At 39.2% G+C, this 22,559-nt stretch overlaps 1 protein-coding gene and 1 long non-coding RNA gene across 6 annotated transcripts; one reads left to right on the top strand and one right to left on the bottom strand.

Moving 5' to 3' along the window:
- The first annotated feature begins 224 nt into the window (after positions 1–224).
- LOC148727100 (uncharacterized) lies at positions 225–3,939 on the top strand. The gene is made up of 2 exons (XR_015990135.1): positions 225–552; positions 1,280–3,939. It is a non-coding gene; the product is annotated as an uncharacterized LOC148727100 (long non-coding RNA).
- A 1,158-nt stretch (positions 3,940–5,097) lies between these two features.
- LOC111343791 (uncharacterized) lies at positions 5,098–21,010 on the bottom strand. Of its 5 annotated transcripts, XM_022950982.2 has the most exons (11): positions 20,603–21,010; positions 19,953–20,123; positions 18,543–18,571; positions 15,483–17,575; positions 14,488–14,691; positions 13,640–13,748; positions 12,538–12,578; positions 11,917–12,093; positions 9,843–11,446; positions 8,978–9,514; positions 5,098–8,780 (listed from the first exon to the last, which is right to left on the bottom strand). In XM_022950982.2, the coding sequence occupies exons 2-11, from the start codon at positions 19,958–19,960 to the stop codon at positions 8,768–8,770; spliced, it is 4,815 nt and encodes a 1,604-aa protein (XP_022806717.2). In that variant the 5' UTR covers positions 19,961–20,123; positions 20,603–21,010; the 3' UTR covers positions 5,098–8,767. The 5 variants fall into 5 exon arrangements, with proteins under 5 accessions (XP_022806717.2, XP_022806719.2, XP_022806718.2 ...); XM_022950984.2 differs by lacking the exons at positions 19,953–20,123; positions 20,603–21,010 and adding an exon at positions 18,791–18,941; XM_022950983.2 differs by lacking the exons at positions 19,953–20,123; positions 20,603–21,010 and adding an exon at positions 18,366–18,411 and having other exon boundaries at positions 18,543–18,901.
- Positions 21,011–22,559: the final 1,549 nt, after the last annotated feature.

The following is a 22,559-nucleotide window of genomic DNA, read 5'->3' as shown; positions in this document are numbered from 1 at the left end:
AATTTTATTAAGGAAGTTACATCTTCGTTACTCTCTTTGAAGCGTACATGAAAGCGGTTATAATGACGCTGTTATTTTGTAGGGGGAAATGGGAAATAGGGGAGGGGGGGTGGAAGGGAGAGTTCTTCTTCTCCAGAGAAATCATCTTGTAGTTAACTCATTTACATTGATGATACGTTCCTTTACCCCCTGTCAATTCAACCTTTTCCTTTTTCATCCCTACCTGTTCACCCCTTCATTCGCCACATCTAAACATGAATAACATGCAATGCGAAGAGAACTGAAACCGTTATGAAACACGCCGAGAATGCAAACATGTGGATATATTATGTTGCAACCCTGAATATGTTTTCCTGTTAGTTGATACAAAGCCAATTTTCAACGGTGACGGCAAAAATCCAACAAAAAGAGACAAAAAAACTGTCGCCTTCCGCACAGATTATTGCCTCAAAGTTTTGATCCTGACCGGAACCCAAAAATTGTCAAGAATGGTATTCAAGGGTACCATCAACAACAGACAAGGTCTTCAAGTTTGAAGTTCGTAAATTCAAGGTAAGTGTTCATGTATTACGCTAGAATTGAAATAATTGTTACCAAATATTTGCCCCACAGTCAAAAATAGACTTTTTTAACCTATATTTGGAAAGAAATGAAACCGGCTCGTTCGAATATCGCATGGGCATTTTAGAAGCAGACGTATATGCCAAGGAACTGAGGAGGAAAACAAGAATAACATTAAAAGTTTTAGACCCTCAGGATAAGGTGGCTAATTTAGGAAACAACAATAAAGGTTAAGTTCGATACTGCAACAATACCACGAGAAGAAAGGAGACATTGTTTGTAAAACAAAATAGTTAACGCAAGAGCCGAATTCCCAGACACAACAAATGTATTCGATTTCAAGTATCAAAATATCTGCTCCTAACGTCTGCTCACAACAATACAAGCTCGAGATTCCGCGCAAGTGTCAAATGAACAAAATTGCTTGTGGAGCAATGTTTGCGGGGACCGTGAGTTGCGAGATTCAAGAGATTATCACTTTAATGCTTCCGATCCAATTAAATGCTCGGAAAAACATGCGAATGTAATATTAACCAATTAGAAGGCTTTATGTTAATAAGATCTATAGAGTTCTGGTGCCCCTGAGCGTAAAATTCAGAGTCAAAAGTCCTTGTGCATGTTTTCCAAAGCTTTCACTTGCCTTTGAAATGCATGTACAATTTGATTGTAAAGTAAATTTAAAAATCGTGCGAAAACATTGTTTATATTTTACCGTTAGGAGCACACGCCTGTCAAAGTACACGAAAACATACGTATAACTGGTTGGTAAAAGGTCAGTGATTGTTAAAATCTATCAGCAATTTCTACGATGTTAAGGAGCTTTTATGGACATCAGTTGCAGCATCAAAAGTAAAGTGATACCCGATATTTTTTTCGACTCGTGAATTATTATTTTTTTAACCACGGTAAAAGTCAGACTCCTCATTAACCCTACTTGAAAACATATCCTATTTGACGAGTGTTTAAAACGATCAGAGCAAAAGATCTTGGAATCTTGCTAACTGCCCCGTCGTGTGACCTGACTTATCCTTGTGAAAAACAAAAGAAAACAAAAGACAAAACGAAAAAGCAGATGGGTGTTTTCACCAAAGCTTGTTTTCCGTTTTCTTGAGATGCCTTCTTTATATTTTTATATTTCTTTTTATTTCTACATTTTCTGCCTTTAAAAGCACACACAACCCACAATTCCTCTATTCGCTCCGACGAAGGGCTAACGCTCGAAACGTCAGCTTTTGTAATCATTACGGTGGCCAATTTACCATTTCAACTTTGTTGATACATCCAAATTATTTCTTTATATTTCATTCGCCTTCCCCCCGTTCGAGAGTTTTTTGTTTTTAACTTTCAAAACACATTGGGAAAATGTTTGTATGGTTTCTAACATACCCAGACAAAACGATTTTTACGCAAGGAAAAGCTTGTAAATTTAACAAGATAAAGGTTTTAATTCAATCAAGATGAATCAATTACATCGACCTGAGAAAAGCCTAGCGCAGTAGCATAATGGGCAAATTAGATCTTCAGGTTAGAAATTAAGTGAACGGATCGAAAAGCGAAGCTTCCTGAACATTCTCTTCATTATAATTACGGATCGATTACTTGAAAATTGTCTAAGTATGATGATCTGCCGAGTGGGGGAAGTTAATATTTTGTTTAATCCCTTAGAGGTCGAGGTTAACCGAAACCATTATTCCGCCATTACGCCATTTTTCCGCATAAGGGCAATAAAGGTGCAAAATATGCGATCGCGATACTACACAATAGGACAGGGCAAAAATACGGACGGAAAGTGAAGCAACTGAATGGCCGCCACACAAAACGATACAACCTTTCATCTGTTTACAGCCTTTAATCTTGACTTTTTAACTACAAACCTCATAATGGACAGGCTTTCTTTATTGTTCGTCAGCAAGGACACTCACTTTCAAAGTGGTCTCGTTTTAGTTGTTTTCGTCTTTTGCCCGCACCTTATGCGCCCATTATGATCCTCGCATAATTCCGAGTTGAGGTGTATCTATTCGCTAAAAAATGAGGCGTAAAATTCTTTACATATACTTATAACCATCACAATTTAATAGAATGTGATTGGTGGATGGGCTACCTTTCTTCACTAATGACCGCGCACCTGTAATCGGCAGTTCATGCAGCCAATCGACAAAGTGTTAAAAGATTGACAGTTAAAAGCCATTATTTCATTGAGTACATAATTCTTCCACGGAAATTGTAAGTTATAATTGATTAGTGACAGGACTTCCTGTCGTCTAATCGGTCAGTAATCGTACTCGTGATAGCCAAGTCGGTCTTACGCTTCGCGCTCGTCTGATCTGATGATTCCCTCGTATGATTACAGACTCGCGATTACTATTACTAACAACTCATATGATTATCAGATCAAATGCACGTCCCTTTGCGTTTTCTGTAGAAACATGAAAAGCTCGCCGAAAGGCCATTTTACCCATCGGTTAAACATTGTCTGAATAAAAAAACTGAAGAATTTAGTTGACTCTTTCCCCACGGAAAAATCAAAAAAGAGCGTAAATTACGAGTACCGTTCAGTGACACAGGAGCGACGGGGGAAATTTTCTACTTTACTGTACATTCTGTACTATTAGTTCTCAAATTCGCGCTGATGATAACTATAAGGGGTATTGACTTTAAAGAAGTAGTTTTTTTGAAAATTTCTAGAGTGAACTTTCCGACTTTATACCCAAACACTGTTTAGAATATTCTCGTAGGTTATGTAATTATTATGCATTATTACACGACTCGGGCAGTCAGAGGGCCAAAAACTAAAATCAACCAATCAAAATGCTCTATTGCCGGTCAATATTCTCTCAGTATTGGACCGGGCACTGTCCCGAATGGTCCCGAATGATACTGCACTTGTGTTCCTTTGAACTTCAGTCGTATAATAAATCTCTTATTAACCAAGCTTGCTCGGGACCGTACTAGAAGAATATCGGCCCTCGGTCTTTTTTTGTACGGACCTCGCTGCGTTCGGTCCGTACTGTCAAGACCTCGGGCCAATATTTCCCACTGGTACGGCCCTTGGGCTTGATTAATAAGATATATATTTTACCTGCATAGTTGTGTTGTAGCCTTCTGGAATGTTCTAGAATGCGTTGTGCATGTCTAGAAGGACCCATCTAGGTCAGTAGAAGAGACGCTATTGTCGGTAGAGACTGGCTACTATATTGTGGTATCATGACTTGAAAGATTGCGGTGCATTTCGAGGAGATTTCAAAAGCAACAGTTAGTTTGTGTCCATGGCGCACTAAGTTATAGTCTGTAGTAGGCTTTGGTACGTGTTAAGAAGATTGTTTTGCCCAAAATTATGAATTAGGAAATTATGTTTAATAAAGCATATTTGGTTCTGGAGGAGTGTAGTTTTCTTTCTGCCGATTAAACCATACTGTAACGACCGTAACAACACCCAATTTCGCTCGAGAAGTTTGTTTTGATTCTATCAAGGGTGCCAGAGTCGGGTGAGCAGTGTCAAATTGGTCCAGTGCATGAAAAGAAAGTAATTTGAAATTTCGGGCAAGATGTTGTTAATGGACAATGTTTCTATGTCATCTTGCGGACCAATGTTGTTTATAATGGCTAATGTTTCAATGCCATCTGGCAGACTAACATTGAGAGTGGCATGAGAGAGAGTATCTTACTAACTGTAATCTCAAGTTGATTGTTTAATGGCAAAGGAACCCACAGGATTTATGAAGAGTTGATTTTTTCTCCCTTTTCATCTGAGGTTTAGATTGTCTGTGCCACTGGCAAGCTGGTAAACTGACTGGCTGTACAACTTTCCTGTCCCTTAGAAATGGAAGAACAGAAATTTAAACCAAGACATTGAGCCTCAATCTACATGATGTAGATCGAGGCGAGCACCGATGTCTAGTATAGGGCTTCTATTTCTATTGCTACTAAAATAATCATGCTATTGAGTCAGTTAGCCCGGTCGATCAGTCCTGTATGCTATTTGATCACTAGACAGACTGTTTTGGATATTTTTTGAGGATCTAGGATTTCAAAGGAAGGGGAAAGCGTGTTTCGGGAAGTTTTAACTAACACTAGGACACAGGATCTGGTAATTTTTATGGACTCGTGTAAGACAACATCAAGAAATATTGCTCCAAAGAACCTAGTACCGGGTAGTCCGGTGAAGAGACAAAAATAGTTCGCTTGATTTTTTTGGTTTTGTTGAAAGGCCCTCTGATGTTTTACAGATGCGACGCATCGATGTTCTATGAAAGTTTAATGATATATTACAATATTAAAACATTTCTATTTGTGGAAGATGTTGTAGCTATATTTACCTTCATAAGCAATGCCCTGCTTTGAATTTAATAAAAATGTCTTCTTTCTATGGGGTAAGATACTTAGAAGAATATCGAAGTAAGGACCATCCACATTTCGGGAAAATGTTCACTTGAAAGGAGAGATCGAAAGACACTATTGAAAACCCTTTCAACAGAGGACCACTCTTGCGGCAAACACTTACTTCAGACGCCCATAAACATGCAAAATGAACATACGTCAAATTCATAAAATCTCTTTTAATCGCTTAACCAAACCTCGTTCCAGTATGAAGTATTGCAATTAACGAGTAACTCTAAATTGTATTTTTAGAGCGTGAAACAAGAACAGGTTTGGATAAATAACAAACGCTCCACACCTGAACCTGCTTCTTACTACAGTTAAGGCAATCAAACTAGTTCTTTCCACTGGCCTCAACGCTATTTCTCCATTTTAAGTACTATTACTACCTCGACAGTAACCTGCGTGCCTGCTGTACAAAGAGTAGGAAGTAAAAAAAGTGAAATTCTACTTGTAACGTTGCAAAGTCGGACGGCATTAGGCCGCCGTGACCCTCGCCCACTTCTTCCCCTGTGTACATCGGTCATCCGACAAATGGCGTAAACAAGGCAACGCTGAAAGTGAGCTTTCGAACGTTTGCCGAGCAATTGTCGAACAACATAGATACTTGTTTATTCTCTCGTTTCCAAACTCTGTCTTTTGTGCCAGAGGCCACTAGTCAAGAACAGTAAAAATTATGAAAAGACAAGTTACGGAACCACACCAAACTCAAAAGTGTAAATAAAAAAAATGATATAGAACAAATAAAAATGTTTCAACTTGTATAAATATACATAAAAAGCCAAGAACAAAATCTTGAAAACATTTCTTTTGAACGCAAGAGTAGTAAATAGACACAGTCCATCAACATGAAAACGTTGCAATTTCCCGACACTTTTGTCTCGATTTATGACAATTATGTGCTGTGTTGTTTCCTGTCGTTATCTGGTTAAGATTTCTGTATTCTTAATTTTTTTATCAGTACAGCTTAATAATCTCATTTGGCAGGAAACACCTGGGCCTTATTTATCTACTTGTTAGTGTAGGGAAGTTACAAAGAATCCAATGATTTAATTCCACTCCAGTGTTCCTCTCTATTGCGCATGACTGACGAGTTTTGGTCATGCGCAGTCAGGATCCAGGTCTCTGGAATCAAGAATGCTACTAACTACATCATAATCAGGAAAGTAAAACGCACGTTCCTGAATGGGATTACAAAACTCGCACAACTCACGCACAAATTTCGCCTAGCATATGTAAACGAATTGTAGAATGTGATAACTGAAATGCTGTGGTTATAGATCTATCGCAAATTAAGTAATTTAGGCTACCCTAACACACACACACACACACACGCACAAGCACGCATGAACGCGTGTACAAACGCGCACATACACAAACACAAGCGTAGGATAAAACTGGTCGACAACAGTGGAAAAACGTGCGGCGTTCAAACGCAAACATTTTCAAAAGATAAATGCTAGAAGTACATATTGAAAAAAATAACATACAGTAATCCCATTCAAGCTTATATTCTGACGCTAGGAAAATCATTAGTGTTTTCGTGATGGCTTTCCACATTACATTGTTCTGCAAAATATACGTCTAGCACTTTACACAATACTTCGTTGAGACCTATTACTTGAAGAGGAATGGTATGGTTGCATTAAAATGTTCACTTCAAAATGAATAATTATAAACAAACCAAAACAAAAATCAAGAAAGGAATATCTGTTGCTGAGAGCCACTGAAGTGAGAAATACAACTTGTCGCTCAGGAGTTTCCGAGGCGTCGATTGGTCAATCGATAATAAAAATCCAATTAAGCGTGAGATTTTCCAACCTGCTCCTTATTCTTCTCGCCGACACTGGTTGCCATGCAAGTATCAGGGACTGGCGGCACTATGAGATTTTAACCGGTTTTACACACACTTATCACATACCCGATTGTAACATCCAAATAGCTTCAATCGTGAAAACAAGGCTTATGAGCTTCGCCAATACAATCCTCTGCCTTGGCTACTAAGTTTAGTTCACATAACGAATAGATTACACGGCAAGAAAAACACCCAACACTTCAATGAAAATAGATAGCTGTAATCGACCGAATTCGTCCAAAAAATCTGATGATTCCTCACTTAAATTATTCGGTTTTTCCGACGCATTTGGTTTTTTTTTTTTTTTTTTTTTTCACCTAGGTTGCCAATTTGTAGATTAACGAGAATCAACCCTTGATTATTCCTCACAGAGCCGCCACAGCCCCCAATGACTGGAAAATCACGCAAAACACGCCAACTTAGATTTAGTACAAATGTCAAACACTCTTGGTCGCGCAACTGGTGTCACGATCTTTGGGTGATTGTGGAAAGGCGAAAAAGGACAGAACCTTAATCGTACGCACGGAATACTATCAAAAGCATAATTAGCTAATAATTTGTCATACTAACTCCATAATGATACCTTACTTAATTACTCATTAAATTCTACAACCATAGATTCCTTACTATATTTCTATGGGTGGGCGATTAAAACAAATTAAACCATCCTATGTACAACCTTCTAAAATCACTTGAACCATCGCATTTATCTTACAACTATACACACCAAGTCTTTTAACTCAATAAATAAAAACATACCACACCACAAGTTCACACAATAATGAACGCATGTCAAACGCCATTTCGAATTGTAATCTTCCGAAGTTCGAGTTCCTCATTCGGAAACGAAGATCGGAGGGCCGAGTCTTAAGTCAATAATATTCAACATGGCGACCAACACGCAGCCAATAAATACCTTAAAGTGACCAATAGCAAAACAAGCAAAAATTCGAACGGGTCTTCTTTGAAAATAGCTATATACCTTAACGGTAAGAAAGCTCGGGTGAATACTGTTCTGAATTTGCTTTTGGTCTTCATGAAGCAAGTCCTGTCTCCACAGTTAAAACTTAGAGGGAAGTTAAATTACGTTCAGTAACACAAACATGAGAAGCACACACATATTTAACATGTGGACTCCAAGGTGCCACGCGTCTGTTCGGTTACAGTTCTCAAATGACATCAAAATGCGGTAAGAACAAATGAGTGGCGTAGCCGAGTGCGTCTCAGATAATCTTACCACATTTGACGTATTCTGTAACCTGTTATTGAACAGACCCACAGCAACATGCAATCTATATCTTCTATGTGATGAAAGAAGTAAAATGTTGTTAAATGCGACGTCATCTATGCGTCTCTCCTCCAATAACTGATCAGTAAGAACCAATCAAAATGCGTGTATAATTGAGCTTATCACATAGTACTGTGTCGATGTCCATATACTAAATCTCCGGTGAAATATGATTAATAACTTGTTCTGCATAGGTATGGGAATACCGTATCTCCTCGAATAAGCGCTCACGCTCTAATAAGCGCCCTGCCCCTGGGTCAAAATGTCAATCAAGCGCTCCTCCCTCCTCTCTCACTTTCTTAAATAGTAGGGATACAAGGAAAACCTGTTTCTATTACCACTGTATTCGTAACTTTTTTGGCTTCAACTACAACAGAATCGGTACAGATTGATAATTTCTAAACGAGCACACCCCGTGATCAAGCGCACTCCTTCACTACGCGACCCTCCTTTAAATATACAGCCCGGCGCTTGTACGGGGAAATACGGTACTTTCCTTAAGTGGCTAAATACTTTTTAAGAGTGGACAACGTATGGAAGTCCTGCAAGTATATGGCACTAAGTAACATACTTTATACTAAGTCAGTGTGTCCTATTTCTTTCCATTGGCATAGCTCTCCTTACACAAATTAAACGCAAGTCAACCGTGAACAACAGTTCAGCCAAACTACGAACATTTTCAGCCCTCATGACCACGTACTGCAAAAAAGAACGATTGACTATATTAACCTATACCGTCTTACTGCTAGCACTACATGGGAAACATATCAAACTCTTAAGCACACCTATGCGAATCATACATGTATACACCATCAAAGTAGGCGTTACCTTTCCAAAGCTAGTCATAGAATAAAATCACTGCCAAACAAGATTTGCTATATTTAACTAAAGCTTACTTGCTATTTCCTCCGCCACTTTTGTGCATGATCTTTTGTCGTACTTCTCGTATCTTGAGCTGCAGTGTTCCCTTTGTCTGGAAGAGATCTGTATGACGCTGCTGACAGATAGTTGTCACCGCATCAGACGGAAAGTAACCATGATCATGAAACAGCTGAAGAATCACGGCACGTCTTTGATCCACTGGCTTCTTGTGAGGAGAGAGAGTGGGACTGCCTGGTTCTGCCTTGTCTTCCCTATCAGCATCCTTCAGTCCATGTTCTAAGACGGCGACCTCTGCAAGCGCGTCAAGACTTGGCATACTCGTTGTCCGGAGACCTGCACCATGGACGCTTTCTTCTGATGAACTAACACCAGAAGACGACCTTTCCTGAGACATAGACGATTGACTGCCAGGATCATCAGCGTTCGGTGTATTCGATGACAAGACACCACGCTTGTTGTTTGTTAATCTTCCCTCCCGAGCTTGGCGATGGTAAGGTGAATACTCAGGAAGCTCCGCAAATTGCCTCTCAAAATTCACCTCAGATAAGACTCTGCAAAGTACACCAAAGGTTCGATATTGATGGATTTCAATGCAGGCAGAATTTGATCACTTTTTTGAGACAAGGCTTATGACCCAAAACCGACCCAAACGCTTTCACCATAAGCAACCGAAAAAGTAGTCTTACATAGAGGTACAAAAACTCCTACTTGCCCCGTCTAAAACACAGGGAGCATACTTCAACTAAAAGTTGGGAAAAACAAAGCTAGGCAATGTGAGATAATGAGAAGTTCGTTTTGTGTAACATCGCAGTTTAGCGATCAGTGCAATGGAAGAATAACAGTTGAAATAAACAGATTATTCTCTTAATGGGAACTTACTCCTCCATTCCGTCAGCTATAAACCTCTTAAGTATAGGTTTTCCAATTTGGTGGGTGGTCGGTGCATCATTCCTGTCAAGATTTGCTTGCCTTTCACAGTTGTCAGGCAGTGGCTTGCTTGGTTGTCTGAGACTGCTTGAGTGACCTGGTGCAGAGCTTATCTCATGGATACCTTCACCCCCTTTAGGAGACAGGAGGGATGCACAAGGTGACGGCCCCTTCGGAGACAGCGGGGCGGGTCGTGGTGGCACGTTACTGCTGCCAACATGAGCTTGTCGGGAAAAGGAGCCTAGTGGTGTCTTTGGTGGGTTTGGTAGAGGTGGCGTACTCGTATGTTGTTCAGCAGGGCTTATATTGCAATATCCCAACCCTCTATGGGAGGGACAACCTTGTTTTACATCCACCATTTTCCCTGCAGGGTGCCCAGCTGGCTTTTTGGCAAGTAGAACTCTCTGGGATGGTTTCTCACCACTGGGAGATGAAGCCAACAACGGAGGTGACAACATTGGTGCAATTGACTTAAGCTGAACGCCTTTGGCTACTGGTGAAAGAGCCAGTGTAGTTTTGGTATTTTTGTGGAATGGTGGAGAAGCGTGAGTGGCTACAGAGACTGTTAGGGGAGATAAGAAACTGGAATCTGAGGCACCTGCCCAAGCCACTTGAGTGGCCAGTGGAACAGAGGTAGATACACTACTGGCAGCATGTGATTGCTTTGTTTCATCTTCACCAATGACTGGAACCTTTTGTGCACTATCTATAACCTTGACGGTCTGATTTGTGCTTGGCACCAAACCAGCATGGCTGCTTCCTCTGTATGGTTTCACTTGTGATCCGTGCGCTGCATAACTTGTTGAAGGCAAATTTGTAGCAGGAGAATACTTAGTAAAGTTGCTTGGAAATAGGACAGGCTGTGAAAATGATGACTGAGATACGTCAGATGTGCTCACATCAACTTTGGAGGTACTCTCACTGGTATTTAGCACATTCTTGGAGCTTGCAGCACCACTGGAAGGCTGGCTTGGTCTAAAAACAGAACCAGTTGGCTGAAAATACCCACTGACTGTTAGACCTGGGGAGTAGCTCTTTGCCATCGGCAGCTTTGGGCGTACAAACTGACTGTTCTGCGATTTTGCAGTTTCAGTGGTTCTGTCCATACTTTTATTTGAATGAGGCAGCCCTTTAGGTGCCCTGAAACTGAAGTCCACTACTTTAGATGCCCCTTTGCCAGAAATGTCATGCGAGTGATTTTTAGATGCCATTTGTTCATAAATGTTCGGAGTAACGGCTCTTTTGGCAGGGAATTCAATAGGGGAATACCGGATCTTGCCAAGGTCTGGAGTCTGGCTTCGTCTTCCAGCAAAAGGTACTGGGGAGAACCTCTGCTGTGGAAACACCCTGTTGGTCAGCTCCTCTTCATCAGAGTCATCTGACTCTTTGTCGTTAACATCTATATTCTCATTGCACATCAGTTCCTCGGAGCCAATATCATCATCTTCCGATTCACTCATCCCATCGTTTGTCTGTTGTTCAAATGTGATGTTTTTGTTGTTTGACACTGAGGGCTTTGTTGATGGGTTGGTTTTATCGTCTAGTTCGGAGCACATCTGAAATGAATTGAAAGAACAATAGTTTTAGAAAAAGTCAATTAGCGTGATGTTTAAACTGCTGTTTGCTGTATTCAAACACCAGACAAGAACTTAAGGAATTAGAGATATTTGGTATCAAATATTAAACAATTTCAAGGCTTGTTTGTATCTTACGTAGAAAAAAAATTGGTTACATCATTGTCCCACTACCCAAAAGGAAACAAAAAATTTAAGGTAATCGTTTAATTCTTAAGATCAGATTGTAAATTCTCCCCTCTACCTGCTCAATATTTCCTTGTAAATTAGTTATAAGAATTTGGTGTTAGATCAAGATTACAACTTCTACTTGATAAGTTTGACTATTCTCATTACACATTTGGTGGACAATGTATGGGTGTTAAAGGAGAATTTACATGTTAGTCACCCATGGGAGTTAATAGGAAATATAGATGAACTAATGTTCATCCAGGCGTTACAGTACAGACTACCTGTGCAAGCTCAAAGAGTGAATGTTGCGTTGTTGAGACTGGCTGTGGCGTGTAGGGTCTATGTACAGCTTCCTTCAAACACGGATCCTGTTGATGTGCTGGTGTGCTCAATGAACGCTTACTTCTGAGCCTTGGTTTAGCTTCCACTGTTTCATCATTTTCACTGTCAAAAATACCCTGAAAAAGAATTCCCTCATTAACAACTGATTTAACTGATCTGTTTGAAATTCATAGTCAGAGAGGAGTCACAGAGGGCAAAGGTGACTAAAACAAACACCACTAATAACTATGACTGAGCCCTCTGTACCCTTGGATCGGTATGCATATTCTCCATACTGTTCTCTATACATCTCCTGAGGCATTGACAAGGAGAATTTGTTTAACAATCAAGAGTTTCTATAGTTGGTAATCATTTCCTTTATTCTTGTGACCTAAATGTTTAATTAAAGGAAAATATTGCAAGGAGAAATTAGATGCTAGTCACTCTTGGCAGATCAAAGGATCAAGCTGAGAAAATTTATTCCAAAAAGAAGGTCCATTTTAGGCTGTAAATGACCTCAATTAACTACCACCATAATCATTATTCAATGAGTTACAAATGAAATATTTATTTGTTCTTACCTCTTGTTCTTCGTTATTAGTAAATTCCACTCCATCTCCTCCTAATGTTAGAAAGAGGAAAATGTGCATTAAAAAATAACCTACATTGAATTGTGCAAAAGAAATTGAAGGAGACAATTGGCATCTCCTGTCAGTATTTCACTATACTTAAATGCCATTGCAAGAGAAGATGAAATTCTCAAAGCTTCAAAATTAAGAAAGCAGGTCCCTTGCTACTTGAAAAAAACTTATTGTTAGAGAAAACATTACATTGGTTATCAAGTAATTGTACCATACCCACAAAAAGTGCACTGAGAGAGTTAAATGACCTTGAAAATGACTTAAACCTTATCTACATGAAGTAGCACTCAGATTGCTACTTATTCTGAAATAGTTGACATAAATTTCAGCCATGCTTCCAAAACAAAATGTAGGAAAAATAGGAGGCAAAGGGTAGAAATAAAGGAGTTTAATCAGAATCAAGGAGGAGATGTAGGAGCTTTACAGGAGGATTTTGCACTCCATGTTGGCTCATCAACAGTTTAAAGTGTGTTCTTACATCATCCCTGACTACACACATTCTCAGTAATTTGTTAAAACAACATTAACAGTGTCAAAACTGCTTGTCGGTTGGAAGTCGCATGATAACTTTGCTGCATCAATAGTAAGATCATCAAGTGTAATCCGCCAAGTCAGTATGTAAGTCTGTTTGCATTAAGCAAACCAAGAAAACTCTCTTAAAACAAACATGTTCACCCTTAAAATAACTTGACTGGAAGTCCTCATTGTAACCATAAAGCAAATTTCTAGGAAACATAGGACGTGACGTTTTACCCAAATATAAGAGTTTTATAGATCGAGTCCTCTTAAACAAACAGGAAATGTAGGAGGGCTGGGAAGTATCAATTGAGCAGAATCAAAGGTATATTTCTTTGGGGACAGTTCATTCTGGGCTTACATGGTTGAAGATACACCCAAGTAAGTTACTCACATTCTGATAATGCATGATCAATAAAAAATAATTTTTGATTTTAGTGCTAAATTCACTCATGGGTAGACCTGTACATAAAAGTACAACAGTCTGTGAAGAGCGTTGACGTTATGTGTTGAATTCAGTACTTACCCACTGAATCACTTGACTCAGTTCTGTCTGAGACTTTGCGAGGAGACTTCTTTCTGTCTTTGGTACACCATTTCCAATCAGGATATGCCCTAAAATGCGCTTCTTTGACCTTAGGATAATAAATAGCAATAAAAAAAATAAATCATATTGTCAATAATCTATTAAGACTTTGGGGGAGATCTCTTGATTTGGAGCTGAGAGTGTGGAGGGGGGAGGGGGGAGGGGAAGAGGGATTGGCACATTTCATTGGTTAGCAAATGCAATAACCCACTAGGGATATTGAGAGAATTCTTGGAAAGTTTGTAAATCCCAAGCCCTAGGTGAGCAATTTACGAACCTTTTCTCATGTTCCCAAGTGGGTTATTTTAGGTGAGGGGGAGCTTATCAATTAACTCATTGCCGCTCAAGAACCAAGAGTAATTAGTTACCATTTCTCTGACAAAGCCCAGGTTCAAAGGAAACTGCATAACATTTTGCATTATAAAATACCGAGATACTAAAAATGTCCTGATTGGCCTAAAACCTATTGTTTACTGCACCAGTGTATCCAATAGAAAATTGTTTTCTTTTTAAGTTTATTTTATAAAAGCAATAGACCACAGTTTTTATCTGTTTACTGGCATCATCACCCACTATAGATGTTAAGAAAACAATCCAAAGCTTTGTAAGTGGGGCCAGCGATTTTAAAAAAAATTTATTTCATTCTTCCAGCATTCAGTGTGGGTTAATATGCCTGTAAACCAATAGATAGTACAGTCTACAGCTTGAGTGGCAAACTTAGAAAAAAGAAAAAAAAAACCCAACATGCAACTAGGTACAGTTCAGCATATTTGAGTAGTCAGACTCACCTGGGCTGCAAGATCCACATACTTCTGTTTGTCTTTAGCAGGAAGGTTGTACCACCATTCACCAAGAATTTTACTCACAGTCCTGTTATCTTGATGAGGGTGTTTCTGATGAACAAGAGCCCTGTGACGCTTGCTAAAGATCATAAAGGCATTCATTGGACGGCGGATGTGCTCCCTCTCTTGCTTGGCTTGATAACTGGGTGCCTTAAAATGCAATAAGACCAAATGTTAAATTGCCACAGTCCAATTGCTTAAGAAAGAAAGTTTTACCTTCTGTCAAATTGTTACATATACATGATGCAATCAAGTTTATTAATATTGGCTTAGTCGAACAGATACGTACAGTTCAGTAAACATCATCAACAGAATCCTCAATATTTCACATAAAATGAAGGAAGCTTACACAATTTTATGACCTTTTAAAGGAATGACAATCAATTGAAACTATAGCAAATTTTCTTTCCATTTTCATCAAGATTTTAGTAATATCAAACAAGACTAATGGTTGAAAGATGAGGACTTGAGTTGATGAAACGAGCAAACCCAGAAGAAAAGGGTGTATAACGTTGCAATTAATTGCTCCCACGCTCAAGCAAATAACAGGCCGGAAGAATATGTTTGATGACCAGCTATCAAATTACAGTAGGTGCAACATATTAAATAGTAAAAGGAAATTTTACACCAGACTTCTTAGGCAACCAAGTTACTTTTTAAAGTACTTTCAGAATTCAGTCAAGAAGACACTTAGGGTCTAATGTTTTATATAACCCTTCAAATAATTAATACATGTATTGTATCTATTCAAATGAAAATTCTAGAAAATCAAAAGAGCAAATCAAAGGAAATTGTATGAACCCAGTCAGTTTACAGAAACGAAGTATCATCCCTTTAAAATCATGGTGATTTTTGAACAATATGTTACATACTGAGTGCTTAAAATTGTACATTTTTTTCAAATACTACACTGTATCTTGTATTATTGTCATGCTACTTACAGGTATCTTGACAGGAGGTTTTCCTTCATCCTGAGAACTGAAGGATGCTGACCGTGTTCTCTTCCTTGTGTTTGGTCCACTAGTGACACATGTTTTGTTTTCCAACTTCCTGTCTCCTCCAATACCATGATTTGTCCCTTCACCTCCTACCAGTGACATACTTCCTGGGTTTTCACTTCTGTCCATTTTAGTCAGTTCAGTGGTGCTTTGTCCCCCATGTAATGAGATATTAACATCAGATGTTTCATTCTGCTGCAAGCTGTTCCCAGGTACATGGTAAAGTTGCGGTAACAAGCACTGCCAAGGATATACAGAAATCTGAATCGTATTCACTTGAACAGGAGGTAATTGCACTTTAGGAATGAACTCTGTTGATTCAGCTTGTGAACCTTTTGTGTATACATCCTGATCCTCCTTACATTGCAAATTCTTTTGCAATTGTACCTCAGTACCATCTTCCACAGTTTCCGTGGTAAGAGTTTTATCATCTTCAGTTTCCATTCTCTTTTCCTGGTCAGACTGACCTTTCTTGTTGGTATCTTGTGAAAAGGGGACAAAAGTACTGTTTGAAGCCACTGGCAGTGGCTGGGTAGGTATTGGGGAGTACATCACTCTCCCTGCCTTATCTCTGGGTGGCGTAATTGCTGATGGTGCTGGTAATGATACTGTCCTTTTGCCTGTTATCGCTGGTGGGGTACAGGGAATGGGGGAAAAAGAGTGATATGTACATGCTGGAGGAGAAATCGGAGAGAATGTTCTCTTTGTTGGAGTAATGGGTGAGAGTAATGGTAAAGGAGACATGAGGGATGATGTGTTACTAGCACGACTTCCGGACTCCTCACGACAGAGAATACCAGAGTCTGGACTAACTGCATTTGATAACGACAACCCACTTGGGAAGAATGGTGAAAGAAGCTCAGTACTTGAAGACCTTCCAGATCGTGGTGTAGTGGCTGTGGCCCAGGTTCTCACTGGTGTCACTGAACGATGCTGGCCTGGTGTTGTGCTGCGGTTGAAGCAGTTACCATATGGCAATGGAGATGGGGACTGACCTGGAACAGGTGAATTGGGTAAAGGTGTGGCTGGGTTAGAAAATGGCGTTGCACACCTTGAATTACTGAGTGAAACCAGTGAAAAAGCAGCTTCAGTTTCCTTATCATTTAAGTCTTTGTGGTGGCCATTTCCTTTGCCGGACACTTCTCCTTCCACACTTCCTTCACTTTCATTTCCAGACTCCCATGTAAGCTCTTTCCCATGCAATTTTCCTTTTTTCTGTCCAGGAATCCCAACCCCTTTTGACAATGATTTGCCTTTTAATGACAAATGACGAGAGCAATAACCTCTCCGTTGAGATTCCTTGTTGCATCCTTCCCTTGAACAAAGCCGTCTCCATTGTTTTCCATTAAATTTTTTGCGCACTCCATTCTCCATTTGAACAATGTCCCCCTTCTTATATTTCTGTTGAGTGGGAGTTGGTGTCCGAGAAACAATGTTTTCTGTACGGTTTACACTCACAGGCTGTCTTGGAGTTTTCTGACGGTTGTTAAATTTATCAAATCCACTTTCTATTTCCTCATCAGAAATGGCACTATCTGTATTTTCCTCTTCAAGCAAATCGTTTGCAACATTGTTGTTTTCTACAAAGGCTAAATGTCTAACAACAGTTGAAGAACTAACAGGATTAATGTTTCCATCAGAAACATTACTTCCACTTGGAATTCTCTTTAGACAATTTCCTTCCTCATAAGCCTTTCTCCTCTTCTGTGGTGATCTGGGTTTAAAATCTGAATCTTGTGACACAACAGCTGGCGTGGAGGTACATTTAGGAGGAACAAAGGGATCTCCGTCCATATTTCCGTTTCTGGTTCCCTTTTCATCTCGCGTGTACAAATCATGTGTTTCACATTGCGACTCGTGGTCAAGTTCTTTCGATAGATTTCGTTTGGCCAGATTTCTTGACAGTTGATTGTTTACATTGAAAATATCTTGATTATCACATTGAGCGATCTTTGTATCTTCTGAGGCAAAACCGTACTCATTTGATTTTTTCCCAAGGTTTCCACGGCGGACTCTCGTTTTCCGATTCATGTTCTCTGCAGGGCAACACATTTCGAAAGCGTTAACAATGAAAGCAAGAAAATTAACGGAATCGCTAAACAGATTTTACATAAAACAAAGTCAATTCGGTTCGATTTCATGAATATGCTTTACGGTGTTTCTTTCCTACAAAGTTCCAAAGATGGTAACATCAGCTATTTTGGCGTATCAAGAAATTAACAATCGAATAAAATCATCTAAGGTGAACGGAGAAACTGCCATTTTTAATCAAGAATGTTTCCAAATGCGGAAAACTCTCTGTAGTACACTAATTACAAATTCAAAGAAACTAAATTTGACAAACACGACATCACAGGACATGTACTTCCAAAAAATATTCGCTTTCGCTTGATCGTCGGCAAAATCAGCAGAATTCCATTCGAATGGATAATTCTCTTAACGAATCGAGCAAAACGACGACTAGAATTGAAGGTTTCAGGCCAAGCTGCGATTTTAACGGCATGACAGCAAAAAACAAGGGGACACAGGAGACATCTGAATATTGCATTTAGCATGAATATCCGCGATGCGATTCTTCATGGGATCGAACCCCACGGTCAACCAAAGATTTCGTGGTAAAGCTTTTTTACTTAGATTAAGATCAGTTTAAAACATCGGGGTTACATTGTACGCTGTACGATATAAAACACAGCGGCAAAAATCAGCTGCGATTTTTTCTTGCTAACCAGCTGACAAGCTTTCTGTCAGGGAGCCATAAATAGCATTTCGGCCGGATTACGATTTGGAGACGAATTAACCCAAAAACTCTTTAAACAGGCCCTTTACCTTCGTTTTCAGCTGTTAATTTCGATCAGTGCGTAACCTTGGCCGTCTGGTTCGTTACGGTTCGCAACACAATGGAGTTGCAATCATGAATGGAACAAAAATATCACTCAATGAGCCCAGACTTGTCCGCTTAACGTAGAATCACCAAGTAGTGTGTAGTAAAAAATTTCTGTTTACCTTTAGCGTTCAGATCTTCATCCACGGTCCTGCCAGATAAGGATATAATCGTGTTAGAAAATATGGAAATGAAAAAGGAAGCGAGAAAAATCTACACATCGAATACGTGTAGATGGTCCGAGTGAAGGCTGTAGAGAAAAAAATTTACGCGTAGCACACTGGAGTAGCGGTGATGTCTAATATAACATCAAAACAACATTGCGGAGAAACTGTTGTGGAAAGCAAGATCGCACCGCTGTGATACAAACCCGGAATCACAATACAGAACGGGGAGAAGTAAATTCGAAGGAAAGCGGCCCCACTTCAATCGAACGATCGGTCTCGTGGAGAAACATTTCGAAAATAAACCGAGAAATTGCTTGTCTCTCTGTGAATGGAGCCGTTCTCGACGCTGATTGGCCACTAGGTAAATCATTCACGTGTGACAATTGTAAAAATCTAAACAACGCTTCTGACCAATAGACGCTGGGCAACGAATAAATGCATAGTGCATCTTTCTGCGCGAAAGTCCAGAGAATTCAGATTGCTACGTGATGACATGCAAAATCACTGACGAGAAAAAGTAATTTCCCCAAAATAAAAAAACAACCTATCCGAAAAGATATCAAAATTCGTAATGGCGGTAACATGCCTGCGCGAACTAACATCTAGCATCTTGGCAAATAAATACCGTAGTTGAAAATCATGAATTATTCTCGCAGTCAAACGGCTAAAAATTATCATATGGTAAGCCTGTCAACCAGAAAGGAGTTTTCGTTATTTCTTTTTTGTAAATCATCCCAGAAAACATGTTTCCTCTTGTTCCCGTTTACAAAGGACCTTTTCGTGACACTGAAAATTAGATTAATTCACCCCCTCCGGTCCATTTATAGTTCTCCCCCACAGAAAACAGAACTTAAAGTATACATGACGACGATTATCCTTTTCTACGGCATTCCGTGCGCTTGTCGTGGTTTCAGCACTATTTGCACGCTGTGAATATTTGAAACAAAAGGAAAATTGAAAGTGTATGTTTTATTTCCCGTCGAGAATCGTGTAAAGTTGAAGACTATGAATTCTCGAAATATCTTCGGTGTACAAAGAACAAATTCGGAATTAGATAAAGGCGAAAGTTCAGTCGAACAGGTTACGATGACATCGTGTTTTTTTTACAACGTTATAACGATAATAAATAATTCTGTTTACAACAATATCACCAAAAAATAAAGTCTTATGTTTGGAGTCAGGCGCGATAAATATAATCATTTCTGGAAAGAAAAAAGTAGATCGGTGTATATTTAAGTCTCTAAATATAGTTGTTTCTCGTCAAAATCTTAATTTGTTTGGCAATTGTCGCCTCCTTTAATTCTTAATGTTACGAAATGTTAAAAAATATCAGACATGGATAGAAACGGACAAAAATGTACTTACAGGGGCATGATTTACGGATGACTTTCCAGTTCCCTTCCTCTGAATCACAAGGCGATCACAAGATGGATGACGAACAGCTCAATTTCAGACATTGACCTAAATCACATGAGTAGTATTTCGTTTTGGCTCTTGAACTGTCAACTCCCTCCCAACTGATTAGATGCTTGAGATCTGAAATTGAATGTTGTTCAAACCACTACTGACTACTGGTCACACAGCGCTGAGACAGCGAGCTCTAGTTAAATTAGATATGAAGAAAGTGACGTGCGTAGAGCGAAAATGACTAATTTCTGTAAAGCTTGTTTATTCGCATTTGATTTTATTGTGAACGTAGTTCTGATAATAAAAATTCTGACAATAAAAAGCAGACATACGTACGAAATTTCAACAGCGTAGTTGAAAGCACTAGTATTTACGCGTTGTGAAGCTGAAGCTCTGGAAAACTCTTACTTTTCTATTGTCCAGAGGCAAAGCAGCGTTAGGCAAATTTCGGGTTAGTTTCGAAATTCACCTTACTGAACAACTGTATCAAACCAAAGGGAAAAAGATGTTTCTGGATCAAAATCACGTCGACCAACTGTTAGTTTACAAAGCAAGGACATTTCAACCCATACAAAAGCTACAAAATAACAATAATAATGAAAAAATACCTCACGAGGGTTGTATTAAGTCTCCGTTTGTCTCAGCAACCCTTCCGCTTCGGAAATATCCCTTTCTTTACTTCATACAAGCTACAGACTGTTGTCAGTGATGTCTATTCCAAGGGAACAGAAGAAAAGGAATTTGAATAAATTAGGCCTTACCTTGACCTACGAAAGCCAGTAAATGTTTGCTTTCAGCTGTCCTCGCCCGAAATGGCATGAATAAATTCTGTTAATTAAAGTGAAATCGCTTACTGATTTGTTAGTTACTACGTATTTTTTTTTTTTCTTTTTTCGTTTTTTATTTACAAAGTTCGCGATTTTGAAATAGGGGCATGCGTCTTGGCTTCGTCTTATAAGCTGTAATCCTATGAAAGTCATTTTGTTTGTTGCATAGGTCGATGTAATTTTAATCTTTAAAAGAAAAGGGAAAAAACACGTCGTCAATAATTAATGCAGCATGTTTAATATGCAAGATCAATATTGTGATGATGTAATTTAAACTTTAGGCGTTTTGTTTTTATACTCCTGTTTCTATAAAACTGAGCTGATTCCTCACATTCTTACGGCTGTGGGATACGCTCAGAAAACCGCGGTAGTTTTGTATTGTAATCAGGATTCTGTAAATTTGTCAAGCATGCTTTACGATTCGCAAGTATTTCGTTCGCTTGGAATTAAAGTCAATACGAGAAGATAACGTATTAAAAGGAAGTAGTCATAAACTCCGCTGACCAAATGAATCGGGTACTCAAGAACTACTGAAACAAATGTGTGGCTCCACTTCAGGATCTGGGGTCTTGCATTTTGCGACTCGGGTGACAAAAACCGCGTTCTTTATCACGGAGAATGGTACTGGTGGTGTTCCGTCCACAGAACAACACCGCAATTTCGTTGACGATTAATAATCCCGAGATTATCTTAAAACTGCACAAAAATTGACTGACAAGTAAGAACATTGCGGCCCTATATTGTTTTAAACATTCGGTGTACTTTGCGCCATACGGCTTAATTTTGCTATTCCAAATCCGGCTTACTCCCGCAAAACCAACAGAAACTAACCTGTATTAAGCTTAACAGAATGTAAGACCCGCCACAGAGAAAAGTTGCTTATGAACCCAAAATTGAAGTTTTGAATTGAGTTAATTCGGAGACAAACCTCTGTATGAAAAGCTAAATAGGTCACAAAAGAGGGACGTCTCAATGGGGTTGAGAGACTAGCAACAAAGGGTGAGAAATGTAATTGACTACCGACAAAACGACAAAAAAAATTATCGCTTAGCGACAAGTAAATACTAACCGAAAGCTGACATGGTCCAATATTATCGATATTTGCCGGTATTAAAAAAGAAGAGCATTCTAGTTGAGGAGGTAACCACTTTGAGTTTAAGATTCAGTGATTGTATCATTTCCTGTTATTAAACTTCCTTTATCCATTTTACTCATTAACTGAGATTTATCAACTACCGACAAAGATCGAAGATTTTAACCGACAAAGTAATACAACTCTAACCGACAACCTACGGGAGGACCCCACCCCCCCCCCCTCGGCCGCTATCATGTCACTAGTAATGGTGGTGTTTCCAGCTCATCGTCAAAAGCACAGATGGTAAAGAACAGTCACACGGTCGAGGCTCGATTGCTAACTTGCGTCGGAGTGTTTCTCCACGTGTTGCAAAGCAAACCAAGAGAAGAGAGCAAGTTTATCGGTTTTCCTCGTAATAAATAATAATAATAATAACGAATTTTTATACAGGATTGAAAACCCATCAGTGTGTAACACTGTTGTCCTTGGGGTCCTGTGTTCCCATATTCAAATAAAAGGCAGTCAACGACTTCATGTGCCTTCTACTGTATTGTTTTGTAGTAAAAATAAGCTCAATGTTATATAAATGCAGGGGGGTCAATGCCAAAATTTCGGTGACAAAAAGAAGACTTGGTTGGAACAGAGTTTGTGCATTGCAATTGG

Source organism: Stylophora pistillata, chromosome 7, assembly GCF_964205215.1.
Source record: "Stylophora pistillata chromosome 7, jaStyPist1.2, whole genome shotgun sequence".
Lineage (NCBI taxonomy): Eukaryota > Metazoa > Cnidaria > Anthozoa > Scleractinia > Pocilloporidae > Stylophora > Stylophora pistillata.
The sequence above is the reverse complement of the archived record's forward strand: the minus strand, read 5'-3'. Positions and strand labels throughout refer to the sequence as shown.